Source organism: Anopheles nili, chromosome 2, assembly GCF_943737925.1.
Source record: "Anopheles nili chromosome 2, idAnoNiliSN_F5_01, whole genome shotgun sequence".
In the NCBI taxonomy this organism is placed as follows: Eukaryota; Metazoa; Arthropoda; class Insecta; order Diptera; family Culicidae; genus Anopheles; species Anopheles nili.
The window spans coordinates 20,510,676-20,536,339 of NC_071291.1; the positions used below are offsets into that span (position 1 = coordinate 20,510,676).

A 25,664-nucleotide genomic window follows, 5' to 3' on the forward strand; every position below is an offset into this window, starting at 1 on the left:
TCGTGCCGGCTGGAACGGATTACGAGCTGCCGGGTGGGAAATTGCCACCCTGCGAGCTGGAAGGACGCTCTACACAAACCGGAAGCACGGAAGCGGGACTTTCGATTGTCGCTTCCCTTCTCGGTAGCTTCCGGTGCCCATGGGGTTTGGGGAGGAAAAACCAGACACAAAACCGGTAAGCTGCCGCCCGGACCGCTCAAGATGGGATATTATGATTTAATGCTGGTGCGAAATTGTTGCCCCAGCGACCCCACCCAAAACCACCCCCATCCGGGGTGCGAGCGTGGGAAACTTTTTGACAGATGTGCTGAGTGCGCGAGTCTGGAAATGAAACATCTTTATTTATTTTTCCATCCTTCATCCGCGCGCTCCGCTTATTTGGTTCTTGTGTTTTGTTGCGCCGCTCGCGTTGCTCGACTTCTTCGAGGGTGGTTTTTCTTTTTTTTTTTTGTATTTTCGCGCCCTAACCCTCCTTCCATTCCCTTCATGTGCGCTAACTTTACGGCGTCCTTCGTACGGGGTGGGCTGTCGTAAACAAATGATGTAACGTTTTGCTCGAGCCTTGCGCTACTGGCGCTTTTCAGCGCCGGGAAAACTTCTTCGCACACCGTACCTCGGCGGGAATGATAAATACGCTTCCGCCCTGGGCCCGTCAGGGCGGCGAGCGTGCCGTTTGTTTTCGGTCATGTTGAGGGATGTCGTACGAATGGTGTTGTTGCTTGCCGCCGAGCTGGAGCTCCTTCCGGCCGTGTGGAAAAGGCACCCGGCCGGAACGTCGGCTCCAGGACTCGCGATGCGAGATGACTCACACACAAACACACACACAGACACCGGAAGACGCAGCAGCTTCCGAAGGTCCTGAGCTTGCCGACCTGCGGACGAGTTAGGAGGAAACCAAACGCCAGCCCGGTTGATTCGTGGGCATTTGAGAAGAAAAAAAAACCCCAGTCAGGTAATTCAGAGAAGCGTGTGTGTGTGTGTGTGGCTTTGTTTTGTCACGCGACCGTAAATGGGAAGCACTTCAACGACAACGACAACAACAAAAAACAAGCCACACAAGCTCCCGTACCAAATGGGCACAAAATTAAAACTTTTTCACACCGCGTCAACCCGCGCTGAGTGGCACGATAACGCGCACCGTGGGCGAAAAGCAATTTCCGCTAATGCCGTACTCATCCGAGCGGGACATATTTTTGTGTGTGTGCGTGTGTGTGTGTGTGTGTGTATGTGTGCGTATGCCTATGGTCCTTTTTTGAGCGGGTACCGACAGGGGACGGCAAAAAACGCACGGCAGAAAAAAAGGGAAGAGGGGACTTTTCCTTTTCCTCTAATCGCTGCCGGGTGGGAAAATCAAATAAAAAAATTGCTCACACTCACACAAGGAGCCGCGCAACAATTGGCCTCCGCCTTCGTTGCTGTTCGTACCTGCTTTTCCATCCGCTACACAACCATGTGGAAAATTCAATTTCATGCATTCGCACTTTCGAATAGGCCCTCTCCACCTACCCACCCATCGATGTGTGTGTGTGTGTGTGCGCGTATAAGGGCGAAGAATTTCCCTCGTTGTGTGCCGTTCGATTAAATTAGTCCCATTTCGGTGCGGCCGCTTTATATGCCACCGTTTTCGTGGGGCTCGGGTTTATTTTCCTTCGTCCTCGAATCGCTCTATTATGCTGCCTGTTCGAGGCAGCGGCATACGGTGGAGGCGCATTATTTAAAACGCCCAGCAATTCGCGCCCGTTCCGCGGTCACTTCGAGGTGGGAGCTATTGTGCTGAGCCACACACACACACACAGAAGCGTACGCACACGGTAGCAGGACACTGGTTCCTTGAGGGTGGGGGCTGTTCAATTATTCTAATCTCTCAATCAAAGCACCCCGGAATCCCTACCGAAACGGTCGTTACACGTTGGCAAGCGGCTGAGAGGTACCGCTCCTTCATTATCCAAACACCTTGTCACACTTATCGCGTCAAATGAGTCTCGATTTACACTTCCGTTGCTACCGAGACGCGCGGAATCCTTACGGCGCGCGCCGTAATGAGGTGTAAATTTATGCAGATTAAGACGCTTTAATCAATCGCTAATCTGCGTCCCGCTGTCAGGTGCCGGGGCGCCAGGACGCCAGGACCGGGTGGTGTTAAATTAGCTACGTTCATCGGGTGGTTGCTTTTTTTTTCCTTCTTCATTCTAAAAACGGCTGTGTTTTCTCCACCATTGGCCAATGTGTCGACGCGTCGAGACAACACGTCAGCTCGTATTTAAACCCCGGGACGGGTTGCTGTCTTTGCCAGCAGAGACGCATTCCCACTCGGTGTATCGAATGTCCTCTAAAGAAGAGAGATCCTTCACGCTAGTCCAGCACCGAAGGCGGCCAATGTGTGGGATTTGCAGTTGCGCGCCCCACGCCACGTGGGCTCGGTAGGTATCGCAATGATGGAAACTGCGACGATGACATCCAATTAGGTTTATCGTGTTTCGAACGCATAAATAAGCGACAGCCTGGGGGCGCGTGCTGGCTGCGAGCGATCAGCGAAAAAAAACGAGCAAAAAATCGTCCCCACTGCACACACACACACACACTGACACACGAGAAGGAAAACCGACGCTTGAAGCCAGCATCGACGAGAGCCCGCCTTTTCAGCGGCTGATTTATTGACTGTTATAAAGGGATAATCTTGTTCATGCTGACAGCACCTGAGATAGGTTTTTGCGTTACGCCATGAACCGGAATCGAGTGGCAGCGCGGAACTGAGGGGTGGGGTGAGCTAGGAAGAGCGCAGGAAATAAATCCACCCGCACCGCCAAACGCAAGAGAGCCAGCAGAGCCAGAGTGAAAGACTTCTTGGAACCGCGTGGTCGGATTGGTGAGGAAATCAATTACACCTTCCATCGACACCGATCTTATCGAATGCGATCCGGCGCTTTTCGTTTTGGAGCAATGGCCTTTCGTTTTTCTTCGAGAGCGGCGAGCGGAGAGTCCTTCGACCTGTCCACGTTTCGAGGCAACTTTTGTTGACGAACGGTCGGGGAGCTTTCTTTACGCTTGATCCATCGCATTCAATTAGAACGCTCCCATTCTGCTCCCGTTCACCGCCAGAGGGTAGTGTTGCCTTTTTTTCCATCGACCTTCTTGAGCGATAATTGAGAAAGCTTTCCGAGCAAACGTCTCGTTGGTGGCCTTGCGAAACGACGCCATGCAACGGGTGGAAAGGTGCACTGCAATCATCACGTGGCAATGATTGTGCTTCCCACGATCCTCGAACCGAGCTGCAGTCGGGCGTTATGTCTGCCTGTTGATGAAGCTGACAGCAGTCTGGCGCAGAGGATGAAGGAGCGTGCAATAAATGATTTATTACCCACGGGACGCGAGCCAGTCAATCGGAAAAGATGATACTCGATGGATGTTCGAAGTCCCGATGGGCTTGAGTGAATGCATTTGTAGTCACACAAATAAAAGCGTCCGAGGAAAAACCAATCAAGCTCGAGTTAAAGTAAATGAATTTCTGGTCGTAGGGGATATAAATGAAATATTAATTATGTTGATTTTCCCAGATACACATATAAAGACGTTGTACGCAAATGCATCCATATGGGCTCGAACTTATCGGATTTTTATCTTTATCTCTTGTTCACTCTTTTCCCACAGCTGCGAAATTTCAATGCCAAGAGGAGGGATTTGCCACCGACCCGAACGATTGTGCCGTGTTCTACCGATGTGTACAGGAGGGTGATAACCTGACGGCGTACAAGTTCCGCTGCGGTCCGGGAACCGTATTTTCCATGAACGAAAATGTGTGTGTGCACCCGCGGGACTCGGAGCGGGACGAATGCCGTGAGACGGGCAACGAAATCGATGGCAGCGATGGCGGTTACGGACCGGCACCGGAACCCGAACCGGCGGCACCAGAGCCGGAACCAGCCGCACCGGAACCAGAACCGCAAGCGGGGGAGCAGAACGAGGAGGATCGAATGCCCGAGGGCAATGGCGAAGCCGAGAATAGTGTCAACCCGGAAGGTAATGAGCCCAACGGCACGGGACAGGAGCGGCCAGGCTCGGTGGGGGCGCAAAATGGGGCGAAAAAACCGATCGTAGACGATGGAGTACCGTGCGAGGAGGATGGCTTCGTCGGTGACAGAAACGATTGCCAGGTGTTCTACCGGTGCATTTCCCGCGGGGATGGCACCTTCGAGAAGCTGCCGTTCCGGTGCGGAAATGGGACGGTGTGGGACGACCGGATCAGTTCCTGTAACCATGCGAACGCCGTGGAGCGATGCTCACAGAATGCTCAAAGTGATTACATCGTCAACCAGGAGTCGTTTAGCCAATCGAACGCGGCGATGGATAGAAATATGACTCAAGCCAGCGGATCGATGACCCAAAATGGCATCACCACCAACACCACGAGCTCTCAGACGGCGCAATCTAGTCAGATGAGTAACTATAACAACATGACGACCACGATACAAGATGGTAACGGTCAGGGTTCGAGTTCTTCGAGCAGCTCCAGCAGTTCTAGCAGCTCGAGCAGTTCAAGCAGTTCTAGCAGTAGCAGCAGTAGTAGTTCTAGTTCCAGCAGCTCGGGTGGTGGTAATCAGTGGAGTAACCAAGGTTCTGGGGGCCAGTGGAATAACCAGGGATCTGGTGGAAGTAATCAGTGGAATAACCAAAATCAAGGATCGAGTGGTAGCAATCAGTGGAACAATCAGGGTTCAGGCAGTAACAATCAGTGGAACAATCAGAACCAAGGTTCAAATAACCAATGGCAAAATCAAAATCAAGGCTCTTCCAGCAATAATCAGTGGAATAACCAAAATCAAGGCCAAAATCAACAATGGAGCAACAATAATCAAGGTCAAAGTAGCAACAACCAGTGGAACAATCAGAACCAGGGGCAAAACAATCAGTGGAACAACCAGAACCAAGGACAGAATAGTAACAACCAATGGAGCAATCAAAATCAGGGACAAAATAACCAAGGGAGCAATCAGAATCAAGGACAAAGTAATAATAACCAATGGAACAATCAGAATCAAGGTCAAAATAACCAATGGAGCAATAGCAACCAAGGTCAGAATAGTAACAACCAATGGAACAATCAGAATCAAGGTCAAAATAACCAATGGAGCAATAGCAACCAAGGTCAGAATAGTAACAGTCAAGGTAGCAATCAGAACCAAGGTCAAAATAACCAATGGAGCAATAGCAACCAAGGTCAGAACAGTAACAGTCAAGGTAACAATCAGAACCAAGGTCAAAATAATCAATGGAGCAATAGTAACCAAGGTCAAAATAATAACAGTCAAGGTAACAATCAGAATCAAGGTCAAAATAACCAATGGAGTAATAGTAATCAAGGTCAGAATAGCAACAATCAGTGGAGTAGTCAAAATCAGGGGCAGAACAATCAATGGAACAATCAAAACCAAGGATCCAACAATAACAACCAGGGTAATAGTCAAAATCAAGGTCAGAATAGTCAATGGAGCAACCAAAATCAAGGCCAGAGCAATAACAATCAGGGAAATAATCAAAATCAAGGTCAAAATAGCCAATGGACCAATCAGAATCAAGGTCAAAGCAATAACAACGAATGGAGCAATCAGAATCAAGGACAGAATAACCAATGGAGTAATAGTAACCAAGGCCAGAATAGCAACAGCCAAGGAAACAATCAGAATCAGGGTGAAAATAACCAGTGGAACAACCAAAATCAAGGTCAGAATAACAACAACCAATGGAACAATCAGAATCAAGGTCAAAACAATCAAGGAAACAATAATAACCAAGGTCAAAACAACAACAACCAAGGTAATAATCAAAATCAAGGTCAGAATAACCAATGGAACAATCAAAATCAGCAGACGAATAGCAATACACAGTGGAATAATCATACGCAAAGTGAAACTAACCAATGGAGTACTCAAAGTCACAATTCCACTACCTCAATTCAGTCTACCAATGGAAATCAGGGTCAAAACCAGCAATCAAGCGGTCAGAATCAAGGAACAGGTAGCAATAACCAGAATCAAGGGCAAAATCAGCAAACTAACAATCAAAACCAAGGTCAAAATAATCAACAAAGCACCCACAATCAAGAACAAGGTCAAAATACGAACCAGGGCTCCAATACTAACGAGAACAGTCAAAGTAATCAGGCATCTTCTGGCTCGAACCAAACCAACCAGCAGAGTATCACAAATCAGCCAGATACCGGTAGCCAACCTGGCAATCAAACTCCTCTTCCTACTACCACTGATGCAGCCTCACAAACGGCTACTACCCAGCCTCCTATGACCCAAAGTTCTACTACGACTGTAGCTACAACACCTACTACGATTGCGCCTCCATCATCAACATCTGCCCAAGCGCCAACGATGGCCGCCACGACTGCTAGTACTGCTACGACTGCACCCGATTCTTCAACTCAACAACCATCAACCGTCCCACAAACTTCTACCACAAGCACTACAATGGCTCCTTCGGCCAGTACTCAATCGTCTACTGATCGTGTTTCCTCCACTCAGCCCCCCAGTAGCGAAACTACTTCACAAAGTGCTCCCCCCAACACTGAAGCAGTCACAATTAGTGAAACCACCACTTTAGGCAGTACACCAAGCTCCACCACACAACCCACTTCTACACTTGGTAGTTCTAGCACTACAGCAGCCCCCAATACACAAGTTTTCACGACAGAAGAACCTGTAACAACTCCTACAGTTGGTTCTTCTGAGGCACAACCCTCAACCGTGGAAACCCACGGCACCCAACCTGGTGTAACTTCTGGTGAAAGTTCGACACTCGCACATACAACACAAACACCTGGTTCCGCATCGACAGTCGTTACACAGTCACCAATGCACACTAGCACAGAGTCCACTTCGGAAGCTACTTCCGGGGCCAGCTCCGAAACACCTTCATCACCACACACGGCTCCAATGGAGACGACCACACCAGCGGTTTCGCAAGAAACTGCAACACCTCAAACTACCGAGCCATCGGATAGTCCAACCACACTTATCACACCAGATCACACATCACCGAGTGAAAGCACGGCACACGAAACAAGCACTACACAACAGCCTACTACTCTTTCCTCTAGCACACAGCCATCTAGTAGTGCACCACCGGCAACAACTGAACCGGCTGTACACGAAACCACACCCACCGAATCCACCACACTTAGCACACCGAGCACACAGGCGGCAACAACTGTTTCGGCAACATCTGCCGAGACACCCCTCACAACACAACCCCTGCCGGCTTCCTCGGAAGAAGGCTCATCAACACCAGAAGCCACGACAACACTCACGCCATCCAAGCAACCAGAGACATCTTTCCCCGGGTCGACGGAAGGGTCCTTCACCCAAGCACCCAGCACACAGACACCACACACTACTCCTACACCGTCAGTGTCTTCGGTGACGGCAACACCGCCCACATCAACACCGACACCAAGCACACAAACCACAACAACAATGCTCACTACGATCGTTATGCAAAGCACTCAGTCTTCAACCGCTTTCTCTTCTCTAGCACAACCGTCTAGTACCACGCAGCAACCGACGCCAGGACAGGGTGGATCTGGTGGTTCTAGCACTAGCAAACCAGCCGGCTCGGCTGGATCGGCCCCCGCCTGCACTGAGGACGGATTCATGGGTGATCCGAACGACTGCAAGAAGTTCTACCGCTGCGTTTCGAACGGTAACGGTCAGTTTACGCGGTACGAGTTCCGCTGCGGAGATGGTACCGTCTGGGATGATAATGCTGGCAGCTGCAATCACGATTGGGCCGTGGAAGATGGACGATGCGGTAAGGCAAATGGGCAGGGTTCGAGTCCTCAAGGTGGTGGACCAGGTGAACAAGGTTCTGGCCCAAATGGACCGAATGGAGGTGGTTCGGGACCTAATGGACCTGAAGGACCAAATGGAGGTGGCTCAGGACCCAATGGACCTGACGGACCGAATGGAGGTGGTTCGGGACCTAATGGACCTGATGGACCAAATGGAGGTGGCTCAGGACCTGATGGACCTGATGGACCGAATGGAGGTGGCTCAGGACCTGATGGACCTAATGGACCGAATGGAGGTGGCTCAGGACCTGATGGACCTAATGGACCGAATGGAGGTGGCTCAGGACCTGATGGACCTGATGGACCAAATGGACCTGACGGACCCAATGGACCTGATGGACCTAATGGACCTGATGGACCTAATGGACCCAATGGACCTGATGGACCAAATGGTCCTAATGGACCAGATGGACCCAATGAAGGATCAAACCAATCAAATAGCTCAAACGGATCTGAAACAACTACGGCCTCGAGCCAACAAACCTCCACCGTGCCACCGTGTCAGCAACAGACAACTTCCACCACTCAAAACCCTGCTGTGCCAGCTGGCACCAATGGTGTGTGCGAACAAGAGGGCTTCATGGAGCATCCAACAAACTGCAAGAAGTTCTACCGCTGCGTGGACAACGGCAACGGTGGATACGATCGGTACGAGTTCTCCTGCGGTCCGGGTACGGTCTGGGATAATGACATCCTGGCCTGCAACCACCCTCAGTCGGTGCAAAACTCCAAGTGTGGAAACAGTGGTGAGACCGCGTCATCTCAGTACCCCGGTAGTTCATCTGGTCCCGGAAACACCTATCTGCCACCGGCCCAATCCTCGACCGAGTCTATGCCCAGTACGACGGAGCAAACAATGAGCAGCGTGGAGGCTGAATCACTCACCACGGGCGCAACAGAAGCTGCCGGTGGTCAACAGCAGACGACTGCGGGTCCAGGATCCTCTACAACAGAGGCCAGCAAAGAAGAAACAACATCCACCACTCAACGACAAACTACCACCAGCCCCACGACAACCGAAGCTGCCAAGGAAGAAACGACATCTAACGCTCAGGAACAAACGACGGAATCCCAACAGAGCGCAACATCGACAACCGAACAGGGAGAGTCGTCAACAACACCGGCCGGTGCCACCGAAACATCGACAATGCCATCCTCAGAGGGATGTGACTCTGAAGGGTTCAAGCCACACCCGACCGACTGCAAGATGTTCTACCGGTGTGTCGACAACGGCAAGGGAGGCTACACGAAGTATGAGTTCACATGCTCAGAAGGTACCGGCTGGGACGAAAGCAAGCAGGCGTGCAACTACGAGTACGAAATACCCAACTGCGGCGCCGATCGTCCACCGGAACCGGAACCGGAACCAAGCGGTACGGACACGACAACGGCCGGTACGAGCGAGGGTACAACTGCAACCACAACGGACGCATCCCAAACAGAGGGCACTACAGCGGCCCAGGAGAGTACGACCGCCCGGCAGGACATGACAACGGCATCACCTTCACAGGAAACGACCACTACGCCAGCAGATCAACAATCAACAACCACCGGAGCTAACCAGGAGATGACCACTGGAGGCAACCAAGAGATGACGACCTCCGCCACGATGACGACAGATTCAGGCGAGACCACCACCGCAACGACTTCATCCGGACAAGACACTACCACGACCGCAGCGACGGAGACAACCACCGGATCGGGACAGGATATGACAACGGCTGGTGGAGATATGAGCACGGAGGAATCAACAACCGCTGGCGGGCAAGAGACGACTACTATGGCGTCCTCCACGGGTGAATGTACCGAGGAGGGCTTCATGGGCAGTCCGGATGATTGCCGCAAGTTCTACCGCTGTGTGGACAATGGCAAGGGCGGATTCACGAAGTACGATTTCACGTGCGGTGAAGGTACCGCGTGGGATCAATCCTTGCAGACGTGTAACCATGAGAATGTTGTTGAAATGTGCGGCGGACAAACAGGTAACACTAGTAATAATGCTAACCAATCATCATCATCATCAACCACATCAACTTCCACTACTACCACTCAAGCACCACCCTCGACAACTACACAAACATCAACTACCACAACTAGCACCACCCAAACACAATCCTCCTCTACCACCACCACGACATCAACCCCATCCACAACCAGTACCTCCTCCGCACCATCATCAACAACATCATCGTCAGCAACGTCGGCTTCCACCCAAAGCACGCAATCCTCAAGCACGCCGGCTGAATCCACCACCGAACGCATGGACTCTTCAACATCCTCCTCATCATCCTCATCAACATCCTCATCAACATCCTCAACATCATCATCATCATCATCATCGTCCTCTTCGTCCTCGTCGACGCCGGTAAACTGCACGGAGGCCGGGTACTTCCCGAACCCGGACGATTGCACCAAGTTCTACCGCTGCGTTGACTGGGACGGCAAAGGCGAGAACTTTTCCGTGTTCCACTTCGACTGCCCCGAGGGCACCATCTGGGATCCGGCTGTAAATACGTGCAACCACGAGGACAGCGTCCAGCCGCCTCGTAACTGTTCGAGGGCGGCCGAACCCACCGAAGCGCCCGCTGAATCAACCACCTCCGTTACAGAAGAACCGGGTGCGGCGACTACTGAGGCCACAACGACAGCTCAGCAGACGGAGGCTACCACGATGGCGGCCAGTGGCCCACAGGAGACGACGACGGAGGCACAGACGTCCGAAACGACGGCCGCCGGAAAGGAAGAAACGACTACTCAGCAGATGGCCACGACCACGGATGCGATGGCACAGGAAACGACTACGATGGCGGCGGCGGAAACTACGACGATGGCTGCTCAGGAAACGACCACGATGGCAGCGGCGGAAACTACGACGATGGCTGCTCAGGAGACGACAACGATGGCTGCCCAGGAGTCAACGACAACGGCCGCCCAAGAGTCGACAACTATGGCCGCTCAGGAGTCAACGACAATGGCTGCCCAAGAAACTACGACAATGGCCGCCCAAGAGACGACCACCGAGGGTCAGCAAGAAACGACGACCTCACAGATGTCCACGACGGCCGGAAGTAGTGAAACGGAAGCTACCACAATGAGCCCTTCGGAGATGACGACAGAGTCGGCAGGACAAGAGCAGACGACCATGGAGAGCACGGAGTCGAGTACGGAACCAGCCCAAGAGTGTCCAGCCGGATGCATGAGTAACTGCCCGCCAGTCGACGAGGATCAAGATCGGTTCGTGTGTCCGACCGGCTTCAAGCGACACCCGAAGAACTGCAACCTGTTCTATCAGTGTACGGAGAAACCGGACAGCTACGACTACAGTATCGTGGTGTTTAGCTGCCCGAATGACACCGTCTACCAGGAGAGCAGCACGCAATGTACGGCTCCTACCGAAGGAGATGATCGCTGCCAAGCTGGTCAACTGCGATCGCAGCTTCGCAACACGCGCCAGCTACCGGTGGTGAGTATCCTCCGCGAGGATCCTGATCTCGTACACCTTTACGATGCTAACGCAACCCCCTATTCCTATTGCAGATGCAGCTCGGCTCGATGGAACCACTCTGCCCAACGGATGGGCACTTCGCGATCGATGATCAAAAGTGCAGCTCGACCTTCCTGCGATGTGCCCAAGGTCGTTCGGGACTGCAACCGAACGTGTTCCGTTGCCCCAAGGGTTACGTGTACTGGCGTGTTAGCCGCCGATGCGAGCGCGTCCAGAAGATCCCCGAGTGCCAGTCGACACCGATGCAGGAACGCTCGGAGCTGCCGGTCGAGTGGATCAACATTGGCAACCGGCGCCGCAGCCTGTTCTAGATGAGATCGCCCTGCGAGACGGAGACGCGTAGCTCGGCTGCCATAGTAACTTCATCGAACCCAAACGGCCCCATTCCAGGACGTGACAGGGTGCATCTGCGGCACCCGGTTCTAGTCAGCGCGAGGTGTCAAAGAACGCACGAGCACGGGACGGAGGCGGGCTTAGTTTCACGAGCACTAACAACGTAGTAGGCTGTAGTGTTAGCTGTAGGACTCCCTTGGAGGCGCGCAGGAGGGAGTGTACATACTAATTCCTTCGGAACCGACCGGTTGCCCGATGACCGGCCGGTACCGGATGGGAAGTTTTTAGCGGAAAAGCACACCCACATCCAGGGTGAGCTTTTCGTCATCGATTGCTCTCTGGTTCGCCTGGGGCGTTTGGTGTTGTCGGTCGCGTCGGCCTCGAGTGTGTCGTCGGAAAAGGATGTACCGAGTGCTCGCACGGCACAACACTTTGCGAAAATGAGCCTCCTCGGTGTAGGTGGTTTGTACCATTGTTTTCGCAAAGGCAACGTCGGTGAACCACTGAGCAATCGAGAAGGTTTAGAAGATAGGTATTTTACTTTTCTATCAGTGCGATCATTTTTAGCGTATTAGAAAGCGTGCGCCACATCCGAAACGCACGGAAATGAAACAGGTACATCGAATAAAGCTACTGTAATTTATTGTATTTCGCTTGTGATCGTTTAATGTGTTTTTAGTGTGTTTTTAAAAAGAATTTATGCTTTGAAACTAGAAAGAACATCATGTTATAATTATGAACCTTTAAATGTAATATATTACTAAAAATATCAAACGTTTAAACTATATTTATATGCCCATTCGTTGCAAATAATTTGTCTACAAAAAGTAGAAACAACTATTTCTTTGAGAAGGATACAAAACTTTAAGCTTTCACTGCAAGCATGCAAGCTTGAACGCAATCTGTGAATAGATTGAGAGAAACATATGCGTGAGCTGCAAAATCTCACATCCCAATGCAATGAGTGTGAGAAGCCATAACGTGAGATAACGTGAGTATACTGCAGTGAGAAGTTTTTCTCAAACTCAACTGAGTTCGCTGACAAGCTCTCTCACATGGCGAGCAACATTATATGTTTTCCCGGGCAAAAAAAAAACAAAAGTACAATCAATCGACTCAGATTAATATATGTAACAGAAAACATAGCCGAATAATTAAATAGAACATACACTTACAATAGATAAAAACGAATGATTATTGACACTTTAGGTAAATTGGCTTACAGTTCTTGTTACCTGGGTTCATTGTTTGTTTTGATATTATCGCTAGTTGACAGTTGTTCGTGCGCTCTCTCGCCGCTCCTAGTGCGCAGCATTTCTCACCGCGTGTTTTCTTTTTCGCGCGATAAACCACCGTCGAATCGAAGTGATACTATATCGTTGTTTTGCACTTTCGCAACATGGTGTGAATTGCCACTGTAACATTGCGAATTCTACGGTTCTAACGCACTCCTTGTACAAATCTACACGACACAAGTAAGCCGACACCGGAAAGATGAAACAGAACAGATATGTATCAGCAAAACAGCGAACCTGGCTTTTGTTTGACAGTTCTCCCGGGTCATTCCATGCGCTCTGTTGATTTGCTCACTGTTTCTCTCTCTCTCTCTCTCTCTCACACACACTGGGCCAGGGAGAGTGTTGTTTTTCTCACAATCGGTACCCACGCATACTGACTCTCCCGATGGGGCTTGCTTTTCTCTCTTTCTCTCCCGTTTTTCAGCGAGCAGCTGGCGCGGCGGCAATGGACACGGCAATAAAGCAGCACAGCGGGTGGGAAAAATTGCATTCGAAACCGACCGCAACATTATTTGCGCGCTGTACGCCGTCGTGGACGTCGTGGTCCGTCGTCCTCTGTTGAAACTGCCGTGGCTTAAAGCCAGCCCACCGACCCACCGTCCGCTCCGGTGCTCCCCCTCGGTGCTGTGCCCCACGGTCGAAGTGCGTGTGAAGCAAGCGGAAGCGAGAGCGTGAGAAGGCCGCGAACGAACGAGTGAGTGAGTGAGTGGAGCTGAAAAGCGGGTGTGGAAGAAAAAAACACACAGTCGGAGTGTGTGACTCTTAGTTGGCGGGGCTTACGTAATTTTCGCTACAGAACTATCGCGAAATTGTCCACTAAGCAGGCCGCGCTACCCTGATCCCACCCTAACCGCGTGTTTTATATCCTGCCTGGTGTATCTTTCCAGCGAACCGCCAGTGCTCAGCCTGTGTTGTTTGTCCAGTGACTTCAGCCCGTCGAACCCGGAGTGGCCCCGCTTGGTCTGCTGGTTAGGCTGAGAAAGTGCGGCTTCCCGGACGGTTCCTGTCGAGAGTGCCTGTATCGATCCCGGACCGGATCCGTGCAGTCACGTAATCACGTGAACACGCAAGAGCGCGACAGGAAGAGGCAGAGAGAAAGAGAAAGAGGAAACAAGTGGCTGTACGAGGAAAAACTACAACCCAGCATTTTGAGCAGCGCAGGAGCAGCGGCCCTTTGCAAAGCACAGCCCCAGATCCGTACCACATCCGTACAACAATGTTCGCCGTGTGCAAGAGTGCGGCCGGGGCAACCCTGGTCGCCAACCTGCAAAGGTCAGTTCAAAGCATCATTAGCCGCGACCGTCATCACTTCCGTCCCGCGGATGTGCCCATCTCCGTGCACAACATAGCGTTCGAAAAAGGGTTCTATTTTTGACGGTCAATTCCGATAGCGCTTTCTCGGATCTTCGATCTGCAACAAAACGTGCACGTTCTTTGCTCTGGGCCCTTCGACCCATCGGCAGGGGAGTTGCATTTTATTTTATTTTTTTTTCGGTTTCACGTAGATTGTGTCCACTTTTAGAGAACGGAAAACCAGACGTACACAACTGGTCTAGCACGTTCTCTCACGAACACATGCCAGTCTATGCGAACGTTTCTCTCGCTGCTGCAAATACCCAGCAAATGCACCTACGCCCAAGGTAAGGTGCAACAGTGCACGGTTGCATGCAATTGGCGGATATTTTCGGCTTGGAGTGAAACTTATGCCGTTTATCAATAGCGCTCACTTTACCGGGACACGGATTGCGCTTTTTTTGTGTTGCAAAAGAAAAATCCTTCAATTCAATTGTCGCGGTTAAAGCTTGAGTTATCGATAGTCACAGTTATGTGTGACTTTTGTTGGCTATTTCCTTACCCACATCGGCCATGTGACCGTGTGCCCGCAAATGGGTGGTTCTAGTTTTTGTTTAGCAGTTTGCATTTCAGGTGCACACAATAGCTATTTCAAATCAAACACCTACGTGTCAAGAAGTCAGCCTATCAAACATTGAGTGTTAAAATCTAAAAGCTTTTGTAATAGACAACGGGCTGCAGGTGGTCGTTTCGCTTCCTTGTCCGCTTGTTTGTGGTCTATTGTGAGATCACAATCGAACAATTTATGAGAAAAAGGACTTTCGCTCTCTATGGTTATACAAGACATGGCTGAGAGGCATTGTCCTTGAAAAACGCATTGCACACAATCTCAATATATCAATCGATAACAAGCGTCGATTGGCGGCGATAATGCAGGCGATTGTTCCCGTTATGATGCAAGCATTTTCGACCTGGCACCTCAAACAAGCCAACCAGTTGCGATGCCAAAATCAGCTGGTTCTCAAGCACCTGCGATAAATCTAAGCAGCGATAACACACAAGAAAAACAAACACCCCAGCAACGCCTCTTGAGATGCACATTTGCTGGCGGTTTTTTTTGTTATTTCTTTACATTCCTTGTCTAGCTACTTTGTTTTGAGATAAAGACGGTCTCTCGCTCACCTGTTCCTTTGATAATAGGCCGTGTGCGCGTGCTTTATGGCACATATCGCGAATTGAATTTAAAACGCAACCTATGTCGTTCCTGTAAGTTGCACACAGTGCTTTGTCAGCAATAAATCAGCTGACTATATAAGTCAGACAAGGCTTGTTTTTGTTTGCAATGATGCGTTGTGCATAGAACGGTGGTCGTTCGGGGCCGGATAGCGATTATATTTCGCTAACTTATCTATGGATTAAAGGAGAGGAATAAGATTTTTGAAATATCCTCGCGAATGAAGAGCAAAATATCTCCCACTCTTTTCCTGTATCTTTGTCGCAAACGGAACTGTGGCCAGTCCATTGTTTAGAGGGACAAGCTATTAAGCGTTTGCTACAATACCACCCAACTCGGTGTGTAGTAAATATAGCACAAATACTATTTTTATCCCCTGACGTCATTTTGCCGCAATGTATTCGAACCGGTGGTATCCGGGACGTAAAAGGTGCAAATATTGTTTCCTTTTTATTTCTCGTTGATAGGCACACAATGTTTCATCAATACACAAACTCGCACAATTGCATGAGCATTTATGTAAATTAATTTCTCCAATTCAAAACATAAGCAAGTTCATACAAAAAGGATGGCTTTTGTTTTGTCAATTGAACGCATCTGTGATGTTTTGTGCTTTCAATTGCGAATAAAAATCGCAGATAAAAGCTTTCGCGGGCCTTGGCCATTTGTGTGCTGATAAATTGACTTATCATCATGATAAACCATAATGCTAAAAGGAATGGAGAAAGCTCAATGGCTTTTACAGGATCCTGAAAGGGATGTAATCAATCAATGAATAACACAAAAGCAATATCGATTTTTACATAGTGCGTATAGGTTGATGCAATTCACGTGTACGAATTACTTGTCTTCGAACATTCTTGTCGTCGAACATTATAGGAGACTTATTAGCTTTGCGAAGAGACGAAATTTTGTCCTGAAAGTTTCTTCCTCTCACCTTCAACAAATGTTTTAAAAATTTAAACAATTGCTCCATTGAAAGACATTTGAAAGTAACAAATTATGAATGTACTATGTCATACGTCTGCACTATTGTTCTAATTTTATATTAATTTCTATCGTGACGAATCAAACCGCAAAGAATAGATAATACGTTGTAAACTTCTATGGAGTTTAACAATAAGCTAAAAAAGCAAAGAAGACAGTATTGCTTGTTAATTCTTACAATCACGGTTCATCGTAAAAAAGGCTGGTGCGTTGAAACATCGGCAGGAATGTGCGGTTCTCCATCAAAGCCTACAGTATCACAAGCGTTGATCAAACCGTCTCGCAACTGGTTGGGGCATAGCCATAAAATCCATCGTACGCGGGACACAATCCTGCAGAATGTTAAATTAAATCATCATAAATTCGCTGCCGTCTGCCGTGGACGAACGTGACGTGTTCCATCTCGATTATTCGGTTGAATTTCATGAACCTTTGCTTATTTTATTTCCTATTGCTTCCAACCATTAGGTATGGCGCACGCGCAATGGCCTCTTCGGTTGTACCGAGCGCCAAGCTGCCCGAGTTCCCGCTGGAAAACGAACCCGTGCTAGGCTACGCCAAGGGCTCTAAAGAACGGAAAGAGCTAGAAGCGGCCCTAAAGAAAGCGTCCGCCAAGATGGAGGACGTTCCCATCATCATCGGTTCGGAAGAGATCCGCTCGAAGGAGGTCCGCCATCAGGTGATGCCGCACAACCATAAACACAAGCTGGCCCAGTTCTACTACGCCGACCAAAAACTGGTACAGAAGGCCATCAAGACAGCCACCGAAACGCAGGTCAAATGGGACCGCACTCCACTCGACGAGCGCATCCGGATCTGGCAGAAGGCGGCCGATCTAATGGCCGGTCCATACCGGCAGGAGCTAAACGCTGCCACCATGCTCGGGCAGGCAAAGACGGTCATTCAGGCCGAGATCGATTCCGCCGCCGAGCTGATCGATTTCATACGCATGAACACGTACTATCTGAAAGAGGCGACCAAATACCAGCCGATCAGCGAAAATCCAAAGGTGACGAAAAACTCGATGCGATTCCGTGGCATCGACGGGTTCATCGCCGCCGTTAGTCCGTTCAATTTCACTGCCATCGGTGGAAACCTGGCGTACACACCGGCCCTCATGGGTAACGGTGTGCTGTGGAAACCCTCCGACACTGCCCTACTCTCGAACTACGTGATCTTCAAGATTATGCGCGAAGCCGGCGTACCACCCGGTGTGGTAAACTTCGTGCCCGCAGATGGTCCCGTCTTTGGTGACACGATCACGGCTTCACCGCATCTGGCCGGTATCAATTTTACCGGTTCCGTTCCGTAAGTAGCGCCCGTGACAGTCGAGTCGTTTGAGGATCGTTTAACCGTTTTAACCCGGTCCATTGGTTTTCCGCAGGACTTTTAATCGGCTGTGGCGCCAGGTGGGAGAGAACATCAACAACTACAACAACTTCCCGCGGCTCATCGGGGAGTGCGGTGGCAAGAACTATCACTTCGTGCACCCGTCCGCCAACGTCGAGTCCGTGGTGAATGGCACCATCCGGTCCGCGTTTGAGTTCTGCGGCCAGAAGTGTTCCGCTTGCTCGCGCATGTACGTCCCGGAGTCGCTCTGGCCGAAGGTGAAGGATGGTTTGCTGATGATCCGCGACACGCTCAAGGTGGGCGATGTGACCGATTTTACCAACTTTACGTCGGCCGTCATCGACGATAAGGCGTTTGCGCGCATTAAATCGTACATCGATCACGCGCGCAATTCCAAGGACCTGACCATCCTCGGTGGTGGCAAATGTGACGACAGCAAGGGATACTTTATCGAACCGACGATCGTGCAAGCGACCGATCCGAAGGATCGCATCATGACGGAGGAAATTTTTGGCCCAGTTCTGACGATTCACGTGTATAAGGACAAGGATCTGGACGGTGCGATGAAGCTCGTCGGTGGCTCAACCCGGTTCGCACTGACCGGTGCTGTCTTCGCGCAGGATGAGTAAGTCCAAACGTGGTCCGGGACCGAAGCAAAGTGGGGAACTGATGTCACCATTTTCCGTTTACAGAGCGTTCCTCAAGCGAGCCCTGGAAGAGTTCAAGCTGACGGCGGGCAACTTCTACCTGAACGACAAATCGACTGGATCCGTCGTGGGCCAGCAGCCGTTCGGAGGTGGGCGCATGTCTGGTACCAACGACAAGGCTGGCGGTCCGCACTACGTCCTGCGGTGGGCTACTCCGCAGTCCATCAAGGAAACATTTGTCCCGCTGAAGGACATCGACTATCCGTACATGCGCGAATAAGCGGTGTCCGGGTTTTGCCGGGATGCCGAAGCCGTTCATTTGCCGAGTTGAAAGACGAGCCCTTTCACCCACTCTGGGTGAGGGAGAAGGAGGGGGAGAGAAGAAGAGAAGATGAAGAAGAAAAAAGAAAGAGTACGATAAACGGGAGGTTAATTTTGAAGCTTCTTTTCCCTTTCGAGTCCCTCGCGCGCTATAGTGCTTTTACACTCAAGCACTAGAAGCGGTTTGTGGTTTTTTGAGTTTATCATCGAACACGTGCCCACCCTCGATATGGCCGGCCGATGAAATTCATTTCATTTTCCGCCCCGTTGCCTTTTGCTTTTAGTCGCTTGAGCTGAATTTAGTTGATTGGTTGGCGAGAAACCGTGGCAGGCAACGGATCCGTGGTTTTTTTTGTTTTTCTTTTCCGTTCAGTCAGTACCACTAAGTAGCTTTCGGGGGAGGAAAGGACCTTAGATTTCCCGCTTAGCGTCAACATTGGGCTTTCAGAAGCCAGAAAGCAGTGAGCGACAACGCGAAACTCTCTCCCCCGCCCGTGTAGCGATTACTATTTGACAATACAATAGCAATGCGACCGCCATTCTGCCGTGGTCCGTAAGGATGCGTTCCCCAGCCGGACGTCCGGCCGAATCGCGAGACACTTGTTCGCGGCTAAACTTTTTTAAAATATATACACCCACGGGACGGCATAAGCGACGATTGTGGTAGTGATAGAGCTTGCGTTTCCTACATTTCAAAACCCGTGCCGCAATACAAGGACCCGTGATTAGTGCGCGGAGCGGAAGGACTCGAATGCGTGCGGATACTGTTTTAGTGTGTGTGTACTACTTGTTGATTATTTCTTTGGGAGTTCGAAACCGTGCCACCTACCGGCATGGGTCGGCCCCGTTGTGATTATATTAGAACGAGCAGTTGGGCGGAAGAACAATAAGAGTATTACCGACCGCCGGAACGTGCCAGGCAGGCGAGATCAACATGAACCGTAAAACATAAATATGCAACAATCGTCGTACCCACACGATCCCCGTCGCCCCATACTCACCCTAGCATTACCAAATTCACCCCCTACCCTTTTAGCACGAGCTGATCTGATGAGAACGAATCGAGACCGTAGAGTACATTGCTGGATGCGCGATGCTGAATCTGACCGACCGCTGTTTGTGTAGCTCCACTCCACTAACTATATCGTAATCAGTGCGGTGGCAGGATTAAACCAAATCTCAACGCCCACACCCACGTGTGTACGTGTGGTGCAGGAATGCGTGTTTAGGTGAACGAAATGTCACGTGTATGTTATGTACGCATATGGCAACATCTTCTTGCTGCATTATTGGCCGTTTGATAAGTGTATCAAACCTCTATACACTAAGTAGCGTAAGCAAGATATAAGAGGGCAGGATAAATACTAAAAGCAAAATTGATCGAGAAAATACCGACACAACAATACGTTAATAAATGTGTTAAAACATGAAATCGCGTTTACATTCAATTAAAATATTGAGAGAAAAGTTGAGTCAAATTCGTGCACGGGTTGTGGTTTCTATTCCACTATACATGATTGTATGATGGTGACAATTTACGACATTAAGGATAAGATTCCTTTACAGCTCGTAAAAGCACCAGCAATATGATGAATTTGCAATACTGCTTGTTCTAACTATTGTCTTACTTTAAAGTTCTATTCTAAATTTACTAAAGAAGGTCACACAAAAAAATATGTCGCCCATATGCGTTCGAGAGAACGCAGAAGGACATAGGCACTCTTCCGTGACAGTGTCCTTTTGTCGGACACTGCCGTGACCAGGATTCGAACCTGGGTTACTACGGCCACAACGTAGGGTCCTAACCACTAGACGATCACGGCTAGCGAATGCGTGTTATCAATGTATTATTGAGCTTACATTTTGTTTCATTGCGCATGTTTCTTATCGCGCAGATCCTTCGATGTAATGCTGGAATGGCTTAGAAAATATGGGCGTTGATGTTCGTATTTGCTGAAAATAATATGTACGGAGAAAAACATCATCCGACGTTGAAAACCTTCTCCGACGACCAAAAAACTACTGTGGTGGTGTAAGCACTATAATAATAAAAAAGGGTTTCCGTGCGTCGGCCGGGAATCGAACCCGGATCAACTGCTTGGAAGGCAACTATGCTGACCATTACACCACCGACGCTTCACAATTTTGCCAGAGATTTTGCAAATTGCACCCCAATTGCTGGAAAAACACGAATCGCCTTTTTTTATGCTTTCAAATATGATATCATGCTATGATGATTATGCTTTCCATCCTTTTGATCACGCTAACTTCAACTACAGACTACCAAGTAATGTTTAACATTAACTGAACATATTTCGGATGTCTGACTCAGTTAACGAAAAACACCAAAAAATTAAAAATTTTGGATAATTTATATTTTGCGTACATACAATGCTTATGAATCGGTTGAATACAAAAAGGTCTACTAAATATGATTCACAATCAACGTAAAAATGAATTTTAAAACGTGAATGAAGGTATGGTCTATCTGCACGGGCGTATGGACAAAGGAGAGAGAGAGAAACATAAAAACGTCACATGAATTAGGACCGGTATGTCCATACGGCTTTTGTCCGTCACAATAAAGGAAAAAAAATTAGGACCGTTAAAAATTTTTCACCGCAAAACGAAACAAACGAGCTTTAGAAAATTGTAAGAATAAAAATCTCTTAGCGTATAGTATTGCAATTCTGATCGGAAATCAAACAACAATCAAAGATCGTGTGGGATAAAAGAGCCATCTACAGTGTGTCTAGTCCTATTTTGAATATGAAAAAAATGTAAACCAAATTTCAGGTGAGTTTTGCCGCTCAGTTCCTTTTGTCTGTTCGTGCTGGATGATACCGCGCTGCATCACAATGAACTTCAAACTCTAACGACGGAAGCTCGTCTTGAAGCCCTTCATCGAGGACAGAACCTTAGCCATCATGGGAGCCTTGCGTGGTTTCGTTGGTTGGAAAACTGCAATGGATACAAAATGAAGATTAATCATCAATTCAAAATGTATTCAATTTGATGACAACGCCTTACCTTGAGCCTGAGCATTATCTCGCACGCCTGCTGCCACTCTTAACCGTGCATCGCCAACCTGTGCCACGTTGCCTGCCTTGAGGGCGGCCACACGTGCCGCGGGAGAAACAACAGGTGCCCGGGCTGTTCCGTATTTAACTTGCTTGCTGATGACGTTCCTAGGTGGTTTCACGGCCGAATCGACGTACGCTAGCTGCGTTTTACGTATCGGAGCCGCTGCCTGTTCCTGTGAAAGCTTAATATTCTGCGTCAGGCTTCTCAGCTTCGCGTCTCGTTCCTCTGAACAGCGCTACAATGAGAAGAACAAAAAAATGCCCGAAAATGAAGATAAAACACCAATCTCGCTATTGGTTGCCTCTCATCGAGGTAAGATGCTTACCAGAAACATTTCACGCCACGTTTCCAGCTCGTCTTCATTTCGCTGTTTCGATCGGAACGTACGCTTGCAGTGCAGCTCCCACAGCACGTCGCTATCTTCGACAAAGTGTGGATTGAAGTGCTCCAGATGCAACAACTGCTTCGGATTGGCTCTCTCAAGCACCGGTTTGAGTATGTAGAACGGAATGCCACCCGTGGCGCCAATCTCGTCCAGGTGGTCCTGCAACAACCGTATACAGAGCTCGTAGAGCGTCGGTATCACGCCCTTCGCGTTCGTCTTCTGCCCGGAGTACACCTTCGTGCGCATGTTCTTCGATTGCATGCTTTGACCGAGCGCTTCCTCTTCCGTCAACGGTCGGCGCTGTCCCCGGCCACCCTGGCCGTCCATAAACACGCACTCCATCACGGTCTGATTGAGGGGCATCGGGCGATAGTTGGGCGATATCATTGGCAACGCGTCCACTATTTCCGACGCCTCTGGCAGCGGGTCCAGCTTCACCTTCTGCGACAGCAGCTCCGAGGCCGACGGAATTGCACCATTTCGCCGGCTCGATGCAGGTGACTCGTACGAGGACGGTGAAGGGTCCTGTTTTGTCCTCGAGTGTGACGCTTGCGATCCGCTGGTCGATGGTAAGGATTTGCTGGTGGACACCTTCACCTTCTCTTTGCTGCCACCGGAAGATTTCTTCTTCGATCCGGACGGTTTCCCAATCATAGCCAGTGCGTCGGCGAAGCTTGAACCCCCGGAGTAGTCGTCAGCATCTTCGCCTTCCGAATGTTCGTTACCATTCTCGTGATGGTTGGCGGGCGCTGAGTTTGAAACTTCCTTTCGCCGTGACTTGGATTTCTTCTCAGATGACCGGTTTTCCGATTCGGACGATTCCGATTTTCCGTGGCGACGATCCCGGTGCTTGGAAGAGGACGAGGAAGAAGCATCAGATTTGCTCTTTTTCGAATGTGATGTGGAAGGCAGATGGGCAGCACCGTCGCCTTGCCCCGTGCTACCGTCCGGAGCGCTAAATTCGGATCTATGCTCCTTGCGAGATCGTTTCGGTGCCATCACCGAGTCGCTAGCATCGCCCGCATCCGGAGCATGCCGCTTAGAACTTTCACTACGCCCCTCCTTCGACCGGTGGTGCCGGTCTTCTTTATGACTAGAATCTTTACGTGAGCTACTACTTTTACTACCGCTGCTGGTACTGCTGCAACCAGGATCGTTCGTACTATGGTGTTTGTGTGAGGAACTCCTATCCTTGTGACGTTCGCCGTCGCCCTGGGAGGATGATTTCCTCGCCGTGCCGTGTTGTTCTGTCCGCGAGGATGAGGATTTGTGAGATTTCGAATGACGGTGGTGTGAGTCATCTTCGGGCTTGCTGTTACCGCTTTCTCTATGCTTGTGCTCACTCCCCGAGCCGCTGGACGATGTCTTTGACGTGGAACTGTGATGCTGATGTCTACTTCCGCCATTCGACGACTGCCGCTTCTTACTTCCACTACTATTGCTACTGCTGTGATGCTCGTTCCATTGGTTTAAACTAGATTTTTCCTCCGACCTGACGGGATGGTGGGTTTCTTCCTCTTCATCTTCGTGGTGATGCTGATGCGCTTGGTGTTGATTCATTTGATCGTCTGATTCGTCCTCGTCACTGCCGCTGTTGTCATCTTCCGCTTCGTCGCGATACTCCTCGTCTACGCGCAGCTGAGACTCTTCGTAGGATTCTGGAAGCAAAGCAAAAGTATCTTAGTAGCCAAAGTGTGCGCCCCGGATTGGTGTGATTTGCTCGTACTAAACTGTTGCTTAGCAACAGCAAGCCGTGCATGCTCGTCAAGGCAATCTCGATGTGTAACATTTAGCCATTGAGTGCTAACTTCCGCATGCAAGCCATTTAAGCTCACCCATCTTGCTTCCCCGGCAATATATGGACCGTGGACATTATCGATGCACCCACCCAACCCCTCTGGAAACATACCATCTCGATCTGCTGCTCCTTGGGTCACGTTGGTCGTATCGTCACCATGCTCGCTGCATTCGTCATCGTCCTCGTCCTGGTCCTCTGCTATCGATTTATCGTCACCGCCGTCGTCATCCTCTTCGTCCTCGCTGCCATCGCTCCGGTGTGACCGATCACCGCCGTTGTGCCTCCCGTCGGAGTCTCGGCCGCCACCGCCACCATCCTCCTGCGAAACGCCACCATTTGCCGCCGTGCCATCGTCCGACTCTTCCGCCGCTACCATCGTCTTCCACTTGGTCACGAGCGCCTTGGCCGCAATACCCACCTCACCGTCGTACTTGCGCAGGCTGTTCACCGTGCGCCCGATGCCGGTGTCCTGAAGGTGCCGCACGGATATGGGCAACTTGTACAGCTTCCCGATACAGTGGACGATCTGTGCCGCGAGTGGAACAAAATGAAACGTATTTCAACGGGGGGCATTACGGCATTACAAAGAGGCAGTCGCTTTAGCTAGAGCTGAAGGTATTAGAGGTCGTGCATTATGCCACACAGTTCTTACATTTAAATGGCCTTCGTTTCGGAACAGAAAACACTTCTGACGGAAAGCATTGCTATTAGTCAAACTCACGCAAAAGCATTAACATTTATCGGAGCCAGTCAGCAGCACATGCTAGATAGCAGAGGCGTGGTAGCCTTACTATCGCTAGCCTGAAGGGTTTTTAGTGTCACTAGAATCAAGGCGTACCAGCGCGGTTAGCGCGGTCGTGCGCTAACCACGTGGTGATACGTACGTTCCTCCAACAAAGCACACAGAGACAGACAGTCAACAACGTCGATGTGGCACATTACTGTGGCTTCGTTTACGCCGAGGCAAAGTTTTGTGCTGACCGCGGTACCAGCTGTGTACGGGAAAACGGGCATCCTGTGACAGCTCGACCATGAACGGCCCTACCTTCGGTGTAACGGTTCCGTGAAGCGGAAGGCGCCGGTGTTCCGGTTTACTGACGTTTCGCTTCAACTACAGAGTGTGCACTTACCCTCGCCGTATCATTAAGCGATTTGTTGATGCTAGTCTGGTAGTGGTTGATGATTTCTACGATCGACGACATGGTGTAGCCACAGGTTTTTCCAACCGTTCTCGCATATGCCGATGACGTACGGGGAAGGCCTTACTAAACCTTTTTTTTTTTCGTTTATAAATTTCTTCTCGCAGCGGTTTTGCACCCCCCAGCAAAGCCTTTCTTCTTCACTTTCTCCTCAGCTCGGCGGATCTATTGTTGTAAGCTTGCAGCACACCAATCCAAACACACAAACACGCAGCAAACACACAGCAATCTGGGTATGCCTACACGCGCATGCAGCTCTACACAGGCACGTTTGCGATTCCGCGAATGCATTCACCCCATCCATAGGCGGGGAGTCTAATGCAAATTTACATCGACCTCATAGCAGCCGTCCGGTTTTTCTGTTGCCAGCCTCGAAAT

General features: G+C 50.0%; 3 protein-coding genes and 2 non-coding genes across 5 annotated transcripts; 2 read left to right on the plus strand and 3 right to left on the minus strand.

The window, feature by feature from the left end:
• The first annotated feature begins 4,097 nt into the window (after window positions 1–4,097).
• Window positions 4,098–11,668, plus strand: LOC128722073 (mucin-5AC-like). The gene is made up of 2 exons (XM_053815892.1): window positions 4,098–11,315; window positions 11,390–11,668. The coding sequence occupies exons 1-2, from the start codon at window positions 4,341–4,343 to the stop codon at window positions 11,666–11,668; spliced, it is 7,254 nt and encodes a 2,417-aa protein (XP_053671867.1). The 5' UTR covers window positions 4,098–4,340.
• A 2,521-nt stretch (window positions 11,669–14,189) lies between these two features.
• LOC128720576 (delta-1-pyrroline-5-carboxylate dehydrogenase, mitochondrial) lies at window positions 14,190–19,476 on the plus strand. The gene is made up of 4 exons (XM_053814249.1): window positions 14,190–14,260; window positions 16,971–17,810; window positions 17,887–18,477; window positions 18,545–19,476. The coding sequence occupies exons 1-4, from the start codon at window positions 14,205–14,207 to the stop codon at window positions 18,777–18,779; spliced, it is 1,722 nt and encodes a 573-aa protein (XP_053670224.1). The 5' UTR covers window positions 14,190–14,204; the 3' UTR covers window positions 18,780–19,476.
• Window positions 19,477–20,571: 1,095 nt separating this feature from the next.
• On the minus strand, window positions 20,572–20,643 carry Trnah-gug (transfer RNA histidin (anticodon GUG)). The gene has a single exon. It is a non-coding gene; the product is annotated as a tRNA-His (tRNA).
• Window positions 20,644–20,884: 241 nt separating this feature from the next.
• Trnag-ucc (transfer RNA glycine (anticodon UCC)) lies at window positions 20,885–20,956 on the minus strand. The gene has a single exon. It is a non-coding gene; the product is annotated as a tRNA-Gly (tRNA).
• Window positions 20,957–21,097: 141 nt separating this feature from the next.
• Window positions 21,098–25,289, minus strand: LOC128731086 (transcription elongation factor B polypeptide 3). Its single transcript, XM_053824183.1, has 5 exons — window positions 25,218–25,289; window positions 24,199–24,613; window positions 22,230–23,947; window positions 21,851–22,139; window positions 21,098–21,781 (listed from the first exon to the last, which is right to left on the minus strand). Exons 1-5 carry the CDS (start codon window positions 25,287–25,289, stop codon window positions 21,693–21,695), a joined length of 2,583 nt encoding a protein of 860 aa, XP_053680158.1. The 3' UTR covers window positions 21,098–21,692.
• Between the last annotated feature and the right edge of the window lie 375 nt (window positions 25,290–25,664).